The sequence below is a fragment of the Chaetodon auriga genome, chromosome 1 (genome assembly GCF_051107435.1).
Source record: "Chaetodon auriga isolate fChaAug3 chromosome 1, fChaAug3.hap1, whole genome shotgun sequence".
Classification (NCBI taxonomy): Eukaryota; Metazoa; Chordata; class Actinopteri; order Chaetodontiformes; family Chaetodontidae; genus Chaetodon; species Chaetodon auriga.
The window spans coordinates 1,569,342-1,588,330 of record NC_135074.1 but is presented as its reverse complement, the minus strand read 5'-3'; the positions used below and the strand labels follow the sequence as shown (position 1 = coordinate 1,588,330).

Below are 18,989 nucleotides of genomic sequence, written 5' to 3'. Positions count from 1 at the left end.
GCCTGTTAAAGCTCTGTGTGGATGATACGTTTTCATGTTTGCTGTATGTAAGGTCTACAAAGCCTTAGATGACAGTATCAAATTCTATTAAAATAATCACACTCACCTCCTGTGTTGATGAAAGTCTGATGAAGGATAAAATTGACAATTCGGATCCTGGGGAAACAACAAAAAGTAAAAAGTGAAACATTGTATCTGCAGGATCAGAATGAATAGGTTTATATAACATAATGTTTTTGACTGTACAGCTGTTGGTATGTGGCATACACATACATCCTGTATCCTAAATCAGTCAGTGCCATCTGTCCATGAATCTTAAGTTCTGCTCCCCTTGCAGCAAGTTGAGGAGAGGAACAAACATGAGGAGGAGAGGATCAAACAGGTGGAGGAGAGGAACAAACACAAGGAGGAGAGGAACAAACACGAGGTAGAGAGAAACAAACAGGTGAAGGAGAGGATCTATCTTGATCCTTCTGTGCCACTGTTTTTTTTGCTTTTTGCAACTTGCTGGCTGTAACGACTTAAATTCCCCAGTGAGGGATCAATAAAGTCTTATCTTATCTTATCAGATAGTCTGGTAATTTTATAAACAAGAGAAAACTAAATAAACAAACCAAGATACTAACTATGCCTTAATAAAATAATAATGCTTAAAATGGAAGTAAACTATTTGAATGAAACACTCTCCAATCAGTAATGCTTTAAATCAGCATTAAATAATAATGTTGATGTTGTGCTTTCTGTTGCTGTCATTGCTTCACATGAAAGATAACTACACAGCTGCTCTTCTCTCCTGAAACAGCACAGCAACTGTCAGACCAGTTTCCTGGAACTACAAACTGTACAACTGAACTACATTCTGCTAAAGCAGCTGACATTCAACGAGAGCAAGAGGCAGAAAGAATTTTTTCTGTATGTCCCAATGTTCAACAATCAACAGTGTGAAAATACTTCATCAGGGCAGGCAACAATAATTATTACAGTTTAAGGCATTTAGAGAAGACTGCATTTATCCTTGCGAAAATGCGGTCGGGATAACAGTCACGCTGTTGCTACAGTCTAACACTGTCGTCACCTCAGACAAGCTTGCTGGTGGTTTAGTTCAATTTGTATTTGACTCATTTGTAAAAAGCATCTCAGAGCCAATCAAGGACTCTGCTATTTCACCAACACCCAGGTTGGTCACGCCTACAATAGTTAACCATTTACTGGTTGTATTTCAGACCTTTTTGATGAGTACTGATCATTGTTATTCGGTGGAAAAATAAATCTCAATAAATTAAATTAATTAAATTAAATTAATCAATAAAATTAATCAACTACTTGACTACTTTTTTCAGATTTGTTCATGACTGCTAAAATAGAGCAGTTGTGGATGCCCTTGAGTGTATATGTGTATGTGTTTTACCTCGTAGCCTGGGTGACGCTGCCCCTCACATCCCCACACCAGTTGCAGGAGTCAGAGACTTTGAGAAGGTACTTGTAGTCTTGAAACATCTCACATGGAGCACGGAGGCCGAAAAACACTTTGTCATCATGGATGATCCTCTAACACACACACACGTTTTCTTGTATTCATAAAATCATTCCCACCATATTACATCAAGCATTAGGTCAGGGTGTTTAGAAGAAATGTGGCACAATGAAGGAAGCAGACTCACGGTGACGGTGATATTTTTCTTTTCAAGCTGCTGGATGAAGGCTCTCTGTCTCTGCACCCTCTGGTCCATGTCATCGTCCACCTTGTGGGCCACGAGGACATAGTCGAATGTCCTCTGGGGGGGCTGTTCAAATAAATATTTCCATATTGTTTAGCTCATCTCAAAACAAGTATTGTATGTCCAGCTCATACAAAGTATGTCAAAGACATTTCAACCCCAGCTTTTAATGGTGACCTGAACTTTTTTTTCAGAGTGCAGTGGATTGGAGAAAAATCACTGGTTTTGGTGAAATCGGGGTTACAAACCACTGCTACATCGTTACACAGCCTAAGCCTCTTGTGAAAGTGGTCATCAAACAACCAGACTTGAAAAAGTGGGTCTTAGTCCAGTTTCAAGTGGACTCTGGTGGTTTATTTGTGATGTGAAAGTAAGTGGGAAAAACACATGATTCGTTGACTGTGGATCTGTGCTTTTAACATGATTTCAAAAGTTATAAACTACTAATAAATTAATCTGCTGGTTGTGAACGGTTCTGGATATGATCTCATAATTGATATATGAGACAAGTTACATATCCCATATATCATTATTTACGCATTAAAGTGCACCCTGACTTGCTGTCAGTCACCTGAATGGAATGTGCTGATAATGCAGAATGGCATCATCAAAACTGTCCAATTAATGAGTTCTTCTCATGTTTATGCCTATTAGTTTGTTTGTCTTGAACATGAACTGAACCAGAACTGAAAGACAACCATGACTCAAGCTTTCTCTCATGGTCTCTCTCTGACACCGTGGAAAGTAGTACAGGAATGACACAGAGGACTGTTTTGTCTCCTTTTCTTTTCACCTTGTAGACCTCAGACTTCCAGTACAACTCCTCATTGTACCACCTACAATAGTTTTTTGGATGACTCAGCAGTGGTGGGGTGTATAAAGGATGAACAAGAGAAGGAACACAGAGCAGTGGTAGACGATTTTGTGGAATGGTCTGGTAGAAATCACCTGCTGCTTAACATAGCCAAGACCAAGGAGATGGTGATTGATTTCAGAAAGAACAGGATGACCACACAACCACTGTGCATTCTGGAGGAGAATGTCACAGTGGTGGAGGATTACAAATACCTCAGAGTGCACCTCGACAACAGACTGAACTGGAAAACTAACATCAACACTGTCTACAAGAAGGGAATGAGCAGACTCTATTTCCTGAGGAGGTTCAGGTCATTCAACGTGTGCAGCAAGATGCTGGAGATCTTCTACCAGTCTGTTGTTGCCAGTGCACTCTTCTTTGCTGCAGTACACTGGGGGAGCAGCATCTGAGCCGGCGACACCAACAGACTGAACAAACTGATTAGGAAGGCCGGCTCCATTATTAGTTGCAAACTAGACACTTTTGAGGAGGTGGTGGAGAGGAGGACACTGGACTGTTATCCATCATGGATAACCCTGAACATCCTCTTCACCGACTCGTGGACAGACAGCGGAGCTCTTTCTCCAGTAGAATGCTCCAGCTCTGCTGTCACAAGGACCGCTTCAGGAAATCATTCCTGCCACGAGCCTTCACACCAATAATTCAATGTTTACATATCATTTGCACTACCATTGTATAGCTATATACTTTGTTATATTTTAAGAATTGCTGCTATTCTATGTTTATATACTTAGTTTTATTTTTTAAGAACATTCTTTTCTCTTAGTTTTATTCTCCTCCTTATTCTTCTTTATTGTATATACAGTGGGGAAAATAAGTATTGAACGCATCAACATTTTTGTCAGTAAACATATTTCTAATGGGGCTATATGAATTTTTCACCAGATGTCAGTAACAACCCAAGTAATCTACAAATACTAAGAAATCAAAACAAATGAGTCCATAAATTAGGTTATGTGGAATAAAGTGCAATGACACAGGCAAAAAGTATTGAACACGTGAACCGAAAATGATTTCATAATTGGTAGAAAAGCCTTTGTTGGTAATGACAGTTTCAAGACGCCTCCTGCATGAAGAAACTAATCACATGTATTGCTCAGGTGTGATTTTGGCCCATTCTTCCACACAAACTCTCTTCAAATCTTGAAGGGTCTGGGGGCCTCTTGTATGAACTCTGATCTTCAGTTCTTTCCACAGATTTTCAATCAGATTAAAGTCAGGTGATTGACTGGGCCACTCTAGCAGCTTTATTTCCTTTCTTTGAAACCAACTGAGAGTTTCCTTGACTGTGTGTTTAGGATCATTGTCTTGCTGAAATGCCCACCTTCGCTTCAGCTTCAGCATCCTGGTGGATGGCAGCAGATTATTATCAAGAATGTACATTTCTCCATTCACTCTTCCTTCAATTATGTATGAAGTCTGCCAGTAACATGTGCTGAAAAACAACCCCACACCATGATGTTCCCACCTCCAAACTTCACTGTTGGTATGGTATTTTGGGATGATGTGCAGTGCCATTTCTCCTCCAAACATGGTGTGTGCTGTGACATCCAAAAATTTCCATTTTGGTCTCATCTGACCAGACTATGTTCTCCAAGTATTTCACCAGCTTGTCCAAACATTGTGCAGCAAAATTCAAATGAGTTTCGACACTTTTTTTTCTTCCGTAGTGGAGTCTTGCATGGTGAGCGTGCATAGAGACTATGGCGGTTGAGTGCATTACTTATTGTGTTCTTTGAAACAAGTATACCTGCTGCTTCCAGGTCTTTCTGAAGCTCTCTACAAGTGGTCCTTGGCTCTTGGACAACTCTTCGGATTATTCTTTTGACTCCTTTGTCAGGTGAAATGATGTTCTTTCCACTTCCTGATAGCCAATGCCATCACTATGTTTTGCAACAATGAGGTTGCGAAGGTCTTTGCTTTTACCCATCATGAGATGTTTCTTGTGTGACACTTGGTAATGAGAAACCTTTTCATAGGCCATCAATGAGGATTAAACCAGCTGATATTAATTTGCACTGGGGGGCAGGATTGCGTTCTCAATACTGACAGATTTCAGCTGGTTTCTTGGTTTTCGCTGCCTTTTTGCACCTCCTCTTCTTCATGTGTTCAATACTTCTTGCCTGTGTCATTCCACTTTCATTCACAGAACTTAATTACTTGGGTTGTTACTGGCATCTGGTGAAAAATTCATTTCAATAGACCCATTAGAAATATATTTACTGACAAAAATGTTGATAGTAACTCAAGTACATTTGAAAGCATCTGGAGGCCCTTTCTTATCTACAATGACAACCTAATCCAAATAACAGATAGGCCTCATTCTCTTGTGGTTTGGAGCAGCACTGTAGCACTTCAACTAAGAGTTATTTTAGAAAGATGAAGGGCAAACCTCTTATTTATTTATTTATTTATTTATTTATTTATTTCCTCTAGGGGTGGGACTTTAACGCGTTAATTACGATTAATTAATTACAAAAAAATAAAAATAAACGCGTCAAAAAAATTAACGCATTTAATCGCAGTTTGCACTCCAGACAACACGGAACGTTTGTAAGTGCACGAGTTCCTGGTCCACCGATCACACTGATGCACAAGACGCGTCAGAGCACTTGGCAGTTCGGACTTAGCAAGTTCGACCTGGGAGTACCAGGTCTCCAGGATGGGAGGACGCAGGACAGTCATTCTGCAATAGGGACGGCAGCATACTTGATGACGTCACCATCGCAGCTCGTCTGCCGGTTATCTCCGAAGACTTTGGAGCAAATTTTAAACTACGCGCTATCATGATGAATCGACCACAGATTTTAAGTTTTAACATCCACTTTCTCACATAAAATAATCTTAAAACCACATTTCATACTACTACAACAGTAGTATTTCGAAACTTGTAACTTTACAGTTGTGAGTCCTCTCCTCCGCTATCATTGCTGGGTGATTCTCTGAATTCGGTGCCCTTTGTGTCCCACATGTTTACCTCAAAGATTTTCATATAAAGTAAACCACAAAATGCATGTTAAATCAAGAAATGGAAAGATTCATGTGTCTTTGCATTATAAGACACTAACATATTCTAAAAATTATGTTTTGAAAAATGTTATGGGTTGCTGAGGCTTAGAGGTCAGCCAAATGGGCATGTCCCCACTGACCAAAGTTATTGTTTCACTGAATATAAAACAAATGAAAAGAGCCAGTAATCTCAAGATTTTTCTGCTAATATAATCATTTCCCTGTCTACTTTCACCTAAATCAAAGATATATAAGAAAAATACATGAATTATTTATAAAATAGCACTATTTAAGCATGTCCCCCAGTTTCGTTCAACCCCGTAACAGCATACCAATCCTCCCATTTTTTAAAATAATGGTTCAGTCCAACTTCCTCAGCACCCAGGAAGTGACATCACTCAAGTCTTTTCCCACTCAAACTGTAAAGCGAGGTAAGTGTTAGCATACTTTTTTTGCCTATATTTCATTATATTTATCGTCAGATTGGCATCGTCAAGCTCAACCTTTCAACACTGTTACATGCATAAATGATATTTACTATTGTTTTGGAAAAATATATTAATTTCTTGTTTTCCTCATGCCATATGTTGCTCCATACCCTAGCTTATGTGGACTTATGGCTACTTTTAGCTCAAATCTTCAACCCCGTAACATTCAACCCCGTAACAAAAAACACTGTTACGGGGTTGAATCATTGTTACGGTGACAGTGAGATTCAAGATGCAGAACAAGCCAGACCAGGGTCCTCACGGTGAGGGAAATATGTGGTTAGAAATAGTGTCTGGTTTTAATTATGATAGCTTGTTTAAAAAACACTGCTATATACACAGCTTTATACATGATCAATCTGATTTTATAGTAGCTCCTAAGAAATGCACATTTGTAGGAAGGGAGCCATAGTTTACTGTTTTGAATAGTGAATTCAGACATGGTGTGTGCTCACTTATGATAAAGCACTGTACCCAGGAATAATCCTTGCCACAGATGAAACTGACGTTCAAGTGAAATGCATGCACCATGCCGGAATAACCAAAAACAGGTTCTTTTGGCCCCTACAAGAGGATGCACTGTGGTATCCATTTGATGATGTGCTTGAGCTCATCCCGCCTCCTCAGCCCGTGACAGGACGTGATTCACATCACATGCAAATTCAGAAAGAGATCTGGGCAAGACTGTTTGACTAAATGATGAAAGAACCATAAATAGCAGGAACAACAGATCAGATAAACAAGAGACCATCAACATTCATATTCATTCATCAAACTTATTAGTTCAGAGTTTAGTGAACGCTCAATTTCCAGATTTTAGAGCAGACAGCAATGTACTTTTTTTTTTACTGCTAATACTGCAGATGACAGATTCATTTTATTAAAGCCTGTGAAGAACATTTGAAATTATTTTAATGTTAACGTTTATAGTAAAGAGTGTAACTGTGTTGTCATGTTAATTGTTGCATTGTTAAACAGATTCCAGTGAGATTTTGTATGCAGCTTTCAGCCTGTGCTGTTGTTCTTCATTTTTTCTTCTCATAGGACAGATCCGTTCTAAATGTGATGTTATTTTTAAACAATGTTAAATATTATGTACCTAATGATTTGGTTTTTTTCCTCTTGTTTGTTTTAATGAATTAAAATCAATTTCAGTTTGATTAAATGTTGTCATTCATTCAGCCCTGTTACAGTGTGTTCAACCCTGTTACTTGATACAATATCATACATTTTTTGATAATAATAACAAATATTAGATAAATGTTTATTGAACTGTATGCAAAGTTTAGAGGACAAGTAGAAAATATACGAAAACCTAATCTAATGTTCATTTTTAAGTATATTTTCATGATTTATGAAGACAGCTTGTACATTAAGTTGCAATATCTTCCTTGACAGTCAAATTATTATTATTTAGAATCAATTAAAATATACTTACAATAAGTTATTTTACAAAAGGGACAGGTGATTACCAAGACACTAGAAGAATAACTTAGAAAATGTTTTGGAATTATACTTATACAGGGATCAAATTGTCCCGTTATGGGGTTGAATTTAAAACAACCTAAGTGACAAAGAAATTCCTAATAATTTTTTAGATTTCATGCCAAAGGTGGGAAAACATAGTTTCTCAGAGGTTCAAACAGTCCTTCATCAGATGCAATGCTCAGAAACACAGTTTTTTGTGGTATATTTTTCAGTAACCAGAGAAATCAATGTGCACCGAATTAAGAGAATCACCCTGCTACGAAATGCATTCTGGGATACTTGGCTGCCCCAAGTCCAAGATAAGAGCGTGGTTTTGTGCAAATTGTGCAAAAAAGAATTTGCCTACCACCGAAGCACATCAAACCAACGGTACCACCTGAATGCAAAGCATGTTGCAGCGAGCACAGAAACCGCTGGAGCTGTTAGTGCTAGCAGTCCTGATCCAAGTACGAGCAAGCGGCGCCGGCAGCCCACACTGGAGCAAATGAAGCAAAATGTGGCTTCTTGTGGCAAATATTGTTATACCATTAAACTGCGATTAATTGAGATTAATTAATCACAAAGCCTCTAATTAATTAGATTAATTTTTTTTAATCGAGTCCCACCCCTAATTTCCTCATTTGTTTCCATCTGAATGAGGTTGTTTTATGTTTGTTATGTATTTATTTTTCTTCTTGGTGTCACTCTTTTGATTAATTAAACTAATTAAATTATTATTTCTTATGTTCTGTAATCTATAAACTGCAAACTTCCAATAAAGGGTTAGGGTTAGGATTAAAAAAAAAAGGCACAGCTAGCCTCTTGGTTTCAGCAACCAGTCTTCATTTGGCCCACCTCAGCTCCACCCATGCTCAACCTCTTTGTCCATTCTGGATTAGAAAGGAGTCAGACACTGCCAAGATGCCGACAGGCCAGAGCCACTGTCACTAAACTTTGCAAAGGCTCTTCAGAAACATATTGGTGACATTATGGAGACTATGTCCATGTTTTATACAGTCTATCTTTCATTATTTATGCTAAGATAGTTGCCCCTGACTCCAGCTCTGTACTTAGCACACAGACATGTGAGTGAAATTTGCCAAAATGTTGAACTATACCTATAAAGGACCAGTTCAGAATTTCTCAAGTTTGCCTTAACACAACAGTCTGTTTGATTGCGTGTGACACACACACACACACACACACACACACCCATATATACATATACATATATATACACATATATACATATACATATATACATATATATATACATACACACACACACACACACACACACACACACACACACACACACATATATATATATATATATACACACATATATATTTATTTATTCTACAGTTTATATAAAGTTACTGTGAGACTTCAAGAATCTCACTTACACACATCGAGTGGTTATCTTCCAAATTTACAAAACTTTAGGGGGCAGTGGAGGGACACTTACACAAAAAGGGAATTACCCATCCTTTAAGTTTGGATGTAAATAAACTGTGCTCAAACATCCACATATTCCCACATTCTGTGAAATTCAGATAAAGTGGTTTTGATGGCATTTTCTTTGAACATCAGTCTGTGATGTCTGACATGTTGAAGGACTGATAACAGTCAGCAGTCCAACGCCTCAGCTGAACACAAAGACAAGAGGCTCTGCAACAACTATACACCTGTCTTATCCACATGTTGAGTCTTGTGAGCTAGTAAGCTAGTCACCCACTCATCAAATGAGTCAGCTGAGTTGTGTCCAAAGAAGCAGGTGCAGGTTACTACACCAGCTCTGAGTAACACCTGTTGACATGCTATTACAATCGATGTGGATCCATATTCCAAATTTCAGGTCTTTCAGATTTTACTCAGCAAAGTAAAACCCAGATCATGTGCTGTTATTCAGAGTTACAGCAATGAGCACATGACAAACAGACCCAGTTAATGGTAAGAAATACTGAGCTCCAGTTATGGTACACATTAGTGTTTTTTTTACAACAAGCAAATGAGACAGCTGACAGGTTCACTGTTCTATCTGGAATGGTGACAGAGGGGACATTTAACTTAAAACTTGGTATGTGTTCCTGTCTCATGGCACACAGGTTTATCTGTTCAACAGAGTCAATGAATCCTTTCATATGAGCAGATATGTTCTCCATGCATGATACTGATGAGGTCTGTCTATAGTTATCTGGTTCATGTATGAAAAGCTCAGATGAGAGAAGGAGAGATTCTTACCATGAAAGGAAGTAAAGGCTCAGTGTTGTAACTGTCCTTCTGTCTGTCCCCCAGCTCCATGTTTTCCTTTATCACCCATACACCCGCACACAGGTACGTGCGCATGCACGCACGCACACACACACACACACACACACACACACACACACACACACACGCACGCACGCGGGCACACACACACACACACACACACACACACACACCAAGAAGATTAGCATTAAAACTACACACAGTACTGTACCATCATGTTGTTTTATTATATTGACTTTATGATCTGTAATACATTTTGGACCAGTCAAGCAATAAGATAGAATTTGTATTTAAATCCTGTCTCATTTTGCTCCTGTACATTTAGACTGTGTAACTTGACACATTATTCGTCTTACAAATAAAAACTTAAATTTATAGTTGATAAAACAGTCATTTCAGGTCACTCACATGTTTACTACTACAGTTTCATCTTGTCTGGTATGACCAGATTTATTATGGTGGATGTTATGTACGTCATCTAATGTTAGCAAACTGTGGTAAATATTGCTGTATAACGCACATTACTGATGCCAAGAACTGCAGTGTTTAATTTAGCACTTATTTTTCTTGTTTTTTTGAAGACCTCTAAGGCTCCATCATTGGGAAACTCATCCAGAGGTAGTCTGTTGATGCTCAGTAACAGTTAAATTGGAGCTATTTGTTTAAGTACCGGACCATACCTATGTTGTGTATGCATGTGTTCACACACATGGTTAAGCTCTGGCTTGTTTCACTGGTTATTTAACCACTGTTCCAACGGTGGCAAGTTTACATAGTCAACCATAACTGACCTCAAAATCAAGGTGGACTTTGAAAACAGGGGTTTTCAAGGCAGGTGTGAGGCAGAGTATGTGTTCACAGATGAAGGACAAAGCTGATTGTCTTCTGTGCGGAGACAGTGTGGCTGTCATGAAAGAATACAGCGTAAGAGCACACTATGAAACGAAGCACCGTAACAGGTAACTTACTCTGGAAAAGCTGCATAAAGAGCCAGAAGAAATGAATGCAACTGATTTTTCTTGTATTTAATGTTTAATGTTGTTGTTTATAGATAGAAACGGTCTTATAAGCTGTGTTAGTTCCAGGTGCAAGTATCTGGCTTAGAGTGCATCAGAGAGCGGCACACTCAGGTTTAATATATGTTGACTTTTTGCACTCTTTGGGCATGTTTGGTTTATGTTTCAAGGAAATTATTTTTTGGCTGTTGTTGGCCTGTGGGAAAATGTTTTCATCTGAAATTACTGTGGAAAGCTGCAGATAAAGCCATAAGAAATGAATGCAACTGATTTTTCATTCATTAGTGATTCAGTGCAAAGCACTGAACACTCTTGTTATTCTGCGCGTTTCTTCTTCTAATTATTATTGTTCATCTTCTGTACAAATTTCGATTCGCTACTCATCAAAAACGATAGCGAGCACCCAGGCACGTTACACCAAAACGTGCGGCTTGATCGGGACGAGGCGAAAAAGTGAAAAAAATTCGACCTTTTTCAAAGGACTACTGCCCGGGCATACATTCACCTAGAGACGCCATTCCAACTTTAAAACGTAGACACAAGTCTTGTGTATTGGTGTATTATTACACATTTTGATAGGTCATATAGTTTTTGATCAATCACTGTTCAATGACCATGATCAATTTTAGAGAAATTTTGAGATTATAATGGGTGTGTATTGCACGGAATGTTCGTGTTAGAGTGTGTGATGTCATCGGTCAGAGTGGGAGAAAGCCTAAAAAAACTCCAAATTTTTTGTCTTTCCACACTCCTCCCAGCCACAATTTACGCTCCAGACGCATGACTTTTTCCACATTTGTAGACAAATTTGTTCTGTCTCTAACAATGTGCTCAAAAAATCAGAGAGACTTACAGAATTTGAATTAGCAGCCTCTAAGTGCAGCAACGTCTGTCTCCTCATTGACTCCAATACAGAGATTTTCTGAGAGAAGCAGAACGGATCCCTGTTTTAAACTCACAAGTGTCTGCAAAATATTTTGTGTAGAAACACCAAAAGCACACCAAAGCGTTCAGGAAGTCCTTACGGCGATGATGGTCTGTGTTTTTTTCTGATAGGAGCTACCGTTCTCTCAGGATAAGCCCAAATGTGAGAACAGTGCAGAGGCAGAAAATGGCTCTTTTTCTCCGCTTTTCCGTCTGCCCCTGTCTGTCTGCCTGGGGGGCCCCTATCGTCAATGGCAACCAGCTCAAGTTGCCGTGACAACCTCTGAGCCTCAGTACTTCTCTAAACACTCCTCTCCCACACACCCAAACACACATATGAAGCTTCATGTGATTAGAGATACACACACACACACAGAGACACACACAAACGCCAACACACATGTAACCAGGGTTAAAATCCTCAAATGTGGCCCAGTAGACCCTCTCATCTCATGCAGTGTTGTCTGTGGTGTTTACTAATACAAACACAAACACAAACACACACAGCTGAGATGTGTGTGTTTCTGTGTGCCTTTTTAATAGCACTGCAGTGCTATAGAGGTCAGTGTTCTGTCTTTAGTACTGGACACTGACCTCTATAGCACTAGCCACACACCCCGGCGTTTGCGCACTGTATCACTCTCAAAATTTCCCGCTGGGGGGAAATATTCTAGTGTAATGATTAATGTTGTTTTATAGGCAGTAACTTATAGGCTGTGTTAGTTCCAGGTTCAATATATACAATATGGTCATTTCAGTCAGTTTTCAATAAACATTGAACCAGTCCGGCCTTGACTTGGAACAATTTTTTAATTTTGGCCCACTGTGTAATTGGACGCCCCTGCCACAGACTACGTTTACATGCAGTCAATATTCGGGTTATGGTCAATATTCCGGTTTCTGAAACATTCGGAATAACCTGTTTACATGCGTGAGCAAACAGGGTTAAATGGTAATTTTATCAATTGGGATATCCCGATCAAAACAGCGAAGCACGGACAACGTGTTGACACAGGAGAACGTCCTGACGCAATGCGCGTCATTTCAGCTTAAGGTAGCGTAACTTGTCGCGCAACTTCTTGTATATCTCGCTATCCCGGTACTTTCTACCGTCTACAAAAGACATGATATTCATGTCTTTCACCACATTTATGAAGTGACTTGTCTCCTCCTCGCTCCAAAAGTGTGGTGTCCTCTGTTTCGCCATGTTTTCAACAAGTAGTTCCTGCCCTCAAAAGACCAAGATTCCTTGCGAATAGAACATGCGCAGAACACAAATTGATGTTCCGTTCGATGGGGATATTCAGATAGGCGTATACATGGCCAAATATTCGGGTTTGAAAAGGAGTAACCCAGGGGTCATATTCGGGTTTTTAAAAATCAAGGTGCTTACATGGCCATGTGCAACCGGGTTATTGCTGATATTCCAGTTATGAAAGGGTTTTTGACTGCATGTAAACGTAGTAAATGATGTAATAGGTTGTAATCTAATTAGCATAACATCAAGCAAACATTTTGCCATGGTAAAAAATTTGAAACCACATCTGAACCTAGACATGGTCAGGGGATTGAAACATATAGCCAAAATTAAAATTGAACCAACGTCAGGTTGTAACATCGACGCCATCTTGCCTGCAGTCTTCAACATCAAATCACAACATAGATGTCATGTCAATGTGCAGTCTTCAACATATTAACTTAATTTCTATATCCTGACATGTCCCCGCAAACGTTTCATCGACCCAGGGTTGACAGCAGGTCTATGGCACAACCACTCACGTGAAACTGGTTGAAATTATGTGCAGATTTTGCCTAAACAACAGACATGCCGCACTCAGAAAAAATGTAAATGTTATTGAGTATAACCTCATACCCTAACAGTGTTGTAGAGGACTTTTATATGCAACCTGACATGTTATGAAGTTACATAGAGTTACTGACCTATTTAATATGAATTTAAATATCCTGCACATATCTACCATTTTCCAACGTTGCTCTTCTACATGTCTTGTATCTTTTGTCCGTCATAGAATATAGCTCAAGTAGCACACAACAACACACGATGAAGGCTTCTTTATACATTTAGCAGTAAGTTAGTAAGTTAGTGAGGGAAGGCTGAAGAACAGAAACACCTGTCAGTATAACACACTACAGTTCAATCGCAGCACAACATGATCCTACATTATAGGCTTCATTAAGGAGGATCAATAACTCAGCTGTTGAATTACAAAGGTCTCCACACTGATCACTGTGTGATGAATGGAATAATATTATCTTAAAACAACAATGAGCAAGTCGACGTGTAAAATCTTAAATCATTCCTCCAGCTGTTCACGTGGTGTGTTGTGATTCATATGATATAATCATGGCCAGTTGTCATTCCTTGTCTTCCTCCCTAACAGACATTCAGCAGCCTGCAGGTTCAGACCTGTCTTTTCTCCCACTCTCAGCCTCTGCCTTGTTCTGCTCAACACTTTCCACCTTTTACTGCCCTCACACCATTTACATGTCAGATAAGCGTAGTTTCTGGATCGGCTGGATCCGCATATACTGCAGTGAACCTTAATCATGGGTGTGACCCTGACTGCTCCCAGTGATAAATAAGTTTCACTTCTGCAGTATATTTCTTCTTTTTCATACTCAGTGTCTGCTTCAGAGCTGAAACAACAACTGATCAATTCATGAGCAACAGAAAATAAATCAGCAACAACTTTGATGGACGATTCACTATTTAATTATTTTTCATTATTCTCTGGTTTGTTTAGACAGAAGTTGCACGCGTAGTAGAAAATCTGATGAAGACTGCTGGGAAAGAAACTGTGTTAGCAGTTCAAAGTTTTCAGGTAATTATGGTCTAATCTGAAAAGCAGAGCCTTTACTCTTAGTGCTGTCTTGGTGTTTCCCAGGTCAGATCAAATGTTGTTGAAATTTTGAGCACATTAACAGGAGACAGTCTACCCACAGAAACTGTGTGTCCTCCTTTTAGTTGATTAAACATTTAACCTTTCCTATTAAGTGACATGAGAGGCCAATCCGTGTACTGCACTCTCTGTATGGATGTGGTCCAGTTGGCTGTGCTCCTCTGTCCCATATCAACAAGTTAGATAGAATTCAGGGCCAATTCCAAGTTAATCTGACAAAGTTTGGAGTCCTATTAGATTTAATGGACACATCTGAGAGAGTCTGTTGAAACAACAACGGTGTTAAACTGTGGTTTGTCTTTTAATTTTGTGAGTTATATTTACTGATATATTTATTATATATACTTGTCTTTTTGTTTACCCTATAATTGTGAGTGGGATAGAATAAGACAAAAATTGCTTTGTATGAATTATTGTAAAGTCAGAGCTAGAAAAATGAAAAAGAATAAAAAGTAAATAAATGTTCTGGGCATATGATGAGTTTTGAAGCATTCTGTATTTGCTCTTTTAACTTCTCTGTTCAGTTCTTCAACCAAACTGATCTTTGATAGTTTTCTGTCTCTTTTCTGAGTAATATATGAAAGCAGTATACTTGGACTATATTCATAGATTGTTGGCTAGTTAAATGCATCACATTAGATAACTGGTCATCATAGGTATGTTTTGTCTGTTGATGATGGTGATAATGACGCTAAATACATGTAGCAGAGTAAAATGTACATTAACATGTAGTGGAGTGGAGGGATAAACTAGACTAGACCTTGCAAAAAAAACAAAAAAAATACTAAAGCACCTCGAAATTTCACTTTAAGTAATGAACTTAGTAACATGATGACGGATACGAGCTAGTTAGTAGTGACGTTAGTTTTTTAACAGTTCCGAGCTGTTTTGAGCAGTTCCGTTACTCACTCTACGTTTACTGCACTGTTCCCTGTTCAGTTTACTGCAGTTAGCTAACACTCACATCTGTCAGAAGTGAATTTAGATGGCCGATGTGAGTCGGCTGTGTGTGTGTGTGTGTGTGTGTGTGTGTGTGTGTGTGTGTGTGTGTGTGAGTGAGAGAGAGAGAGTTTGTGCGTTTACCTCGACAGTCTTGTAGAACATGTTGGAAGTTGCAGCGGTGTTTCTGTGGAGTTCGTCAGAGAAAACTACATCCAACAAGGAAATTCATATTCCCTACTGAAGCTCTGTCCGGCCTCATTAACGTCACTCCATTATTAAAATCAACCAAACCTAAATTTACATTTATCTCCTCAGTGACTCTTCTCGGTTGACTTCCGCATATTTTCAGACGACTGATGCCTGGTCTTGGTGTGCGCGTGTCTACACGGGTAAGGTAAGGTGTGCCGCATCACCTGCGCCGCAGACGTCACCTGTCGCCAAGAGGGGGGCCAAGTAATGTTACGTTCAAGTTCCACCGGTAATGTCGGTAATATGGAGTACTTAACTTTTTTTTTTTTTTTTTTTTTTTTTTTTTTTTACTGTTGATGTCAGTTTTAGAGTAAAAACCAGTGGATGTTTTCAGACCAGCTTACATAGAGGAAATACTTTGGAAGTGATATGAAAAGACTAAAAACTCAGTAATTCACTCATTACATGTAAATGTATATTAGCCTGCAAACTGTTTATTTATAAGATGAAAAATATAAAAAGTGATGCATAAAAATAAATCAATGAAAAACACAGAGTACACTGTACACAGAGTACACAGGCACGTGCGGGGGGGGGGGGGGCGGAGGGGTGCTTGAGCACCTGCCCCTTTGCCCCTTGGCACCCAAAGTGCCCTTTTGTCAGAGTGTTTTTTTTTTTACGACTATGAGCGTATAAAAGTCAGGTTGTGTTTCCGAAAATATAATAAAATAATAATATTAATAAAAAGAAATAATAATAATAATAAAGATCGGTCGGTCACATGACGTCCATAACGTACCCTCATTATGCGCTCACTGCCCTGACGCGCTTGGACATGCCCAGCTGGCAACGAATGTCAATCCGAAGACCCCAGACGGCCGAGAGAGTGGAAAAACTGACCCGGTAAGTAGGATCTGCAACGTTATTTTTTTGTGCACACAGTGTCATCTTGATATGATGAAGTGCAATGAGCAATGAGCATCCTTTGTCGTCCAAATCTCCATACCGCATCTGCCTCTCACAAGTTAGGCTAGCTAACCACAGCGTGCGTGCTGTGGGGATAAAGTCGGTCGGGACGGGCTTTTGTTGTTGTTTCTGTCTTTCAATGTTTATTATCTTTGCATCTTTCCATGACACTAACACTTATATAATCAGCTATATCTCCCCCATGTTTTTTCTAGTGTCTACACTCCGGATCAGTACAGCCCACCTCCAGCAATATCAGCAGCAGTAACCTCCTCAGTGAGGAGCTTAGTTGAGGGGATTGGTGAGGAGTCCTCACCAATCCCCTCAACTAAAGGTGTCCAATGTTGTACCCATGAGGTAAAAAGAGACATATTTTGCTTTGCAGTTGTGGCCTCTAAAAAATAAATGAATATTTCAATGATATGGTATGTTGTGATTCTGTGTTCCCTTCTTTATGAATAAGGGTCGCTAAAATTCAACGGTTTATATTGCAAGGTATACTTCTGTACCGTGTTTCAAATCTGTGCTCAATGTGCCCCTTTTTAACTTTGAGCACCTGCCCTTCCAAAGGTCTCTGCACGGCCCTGGAGTACAGTCATCGATGCTCCTCAGCATCCCTCCCAAACAAATGCAGTACAAAGTGCATACAATAAAAAGTGCATAGGAGAATGCTTCATTTATTAAAGTTAATTTGTGCATTACAGACACTCATGATTTGGCTCCGGTGTCTCTGTTCTCCCAGGGCTAACGGTGTTTTTCTTTTCTCCCTCTCTGTCAGCAGGCGGAGCTCGAGAGAGAGATACGGGTCTGATCTCCCCAGGTGCGAGTTCATTAGACACACCTGCGCCTAATTGGCTTATCAACCGGCTTCTTAAACCAGCTCCAGTTTGACTCCTGTGCCAGACTATTCTCTATGCTCTTGCCATACGAGTTTTGCGCCTGTTGCTATCTCTTGTCACTCTCTCTCGTGCCTCCAGTGATTCTGTTTTGTTGTACAGCCTCCCAAGTGAGTTTGCTCCTAGACACCTTTAGTTATACCATCTCGAGTGAGTTTTTCGCCCTTGTGGTGTTTTTGTGTTTTTTCCTGAGTTGCTACTTTTCCCGCAGTGGCATCTTTGAGTTTTCTTTTCTCTGTCGGTCCTTTTCCCTGTAAGGTGATTTTGAGTTCTACAATAAACTCCTTTTTTACGACTCTGCATCTGGGTCCAGACTCTCCCTGCTCGCATGTGACAGACACTCTGTAGTTAATGTATTAATGTTAATGACCTATTTCTCCAAAACTGATTCAGTTAAATATTAATAAAAATGTTGTGTCGTGAGTCAGTGCAGTCTTCTCTAACATCAACCAAAAGCTGTGAGATTCTGAAAAGAACCATAACACAGTTGAACAGTACTGTAGTGTCTACCAGTTGATATTGTGTTGTAAGGTCAGAGATTTTGGTGGAAAACTATTGAAATATGTTGTCAGAGAATTTTTTGGTGATACAACACTGATTTAAAAAAAAAAAAAGTAAGGTAAATAAAAACAGAATGCAATGATTTGCAACATTTACTTAATGCTCAAACTTGATGACCGTTATTGTTCTTGGTAAATATACACTCATTCTGAATATGATGCCTGCAACAAGTTCCAAAAAAGATGGGACAGAAGCATGCTTATCACTGCATTACATCACCTTTTCTTTTAAGACTTAGACTTAAACTGTTACTTTATTTATCCCAATTTGGGAAATTATTCAATTGCAGCAGCAGTTTAAACATACAAACAAACACAAAATATATACAACAATAAGAAGAATAAGGATGAGAATGAAAAACTAAGACAAAAAGAATGTTCTCAAAGAATATAACTAAACGTATAAACATAGAATAATAGCAATTGTTTAAAAAAATAAACAAGAATAACAGTGATTGTTAAAGATATAACTAAGTATAACTACTTCACACTGTGAAGAACTAGCATTGTTCTTTAATAACAAAATAACCTCAGAGGCAGCACTGCTGCTGATGAAAATATAGATGACCTCAACAAACCCTGTCAAACACATGTAACTATGAGAAAATTCACCAGTATTACATGAGCTGAGCTCTGCAAGACTGTCAATGAGTGTAACTCGTCCACCTCATGCCTTCACCCTGTAGCATTTTTTTTAAAGCAAATAGTTTAAGTACAAATTCACTCCTTTCTTTAAAAAATA

General features: G+C 39.0%; 1 protein-coding gene across 2 annotated transcripts in view; it reads right to left on the bottom strand.

The window, feature by feature from the left end:
• LOC143324402 (anoctamin-9-like) overlaps nucleotides 1-15,999 on the bottom strand; it is a 37,209-nt gene extending 21,210 nt beyond the window's left edge. Inside the window, exons 1-5 of one of the 2 annotated variants that reach the window (XM_076736819.1) lie at nucleotides 15,778-15,999; nucleotides 9,804-9,869; nucleotides 1,662-1,784; nucleotides 1,409-1,548; nucleotides 107-156 (exon numbers count right to left, since the gene is read on the bottom strand). In XM_076736819.1, coding sequence (XP_076592934.1) covers nucleotides 107-156; nucleotides 1,409-1,548; nucleotides 1,662-1,784; nucleotides 9,804-9,869; nucleotides 15,778-15,798 — 400 coding nt within the window. In that variant the 5' untranslated portion in view covers nucleotides 15,799-15,999. The remainder of the gene's footprint in view (nucleotides 1-106; nucleotides 157-1,408; nucleotides 1,549-1,661; nucleotides 1,785-9,803; nucleotides 9,870-15,777) is intronic. The other variant, XM_076736829.1, reaches the window with a different exon arrangement.
• Between the last annotated feature and the right edge of the window lie 2,990 nt (nucleotides 16,000-18,989).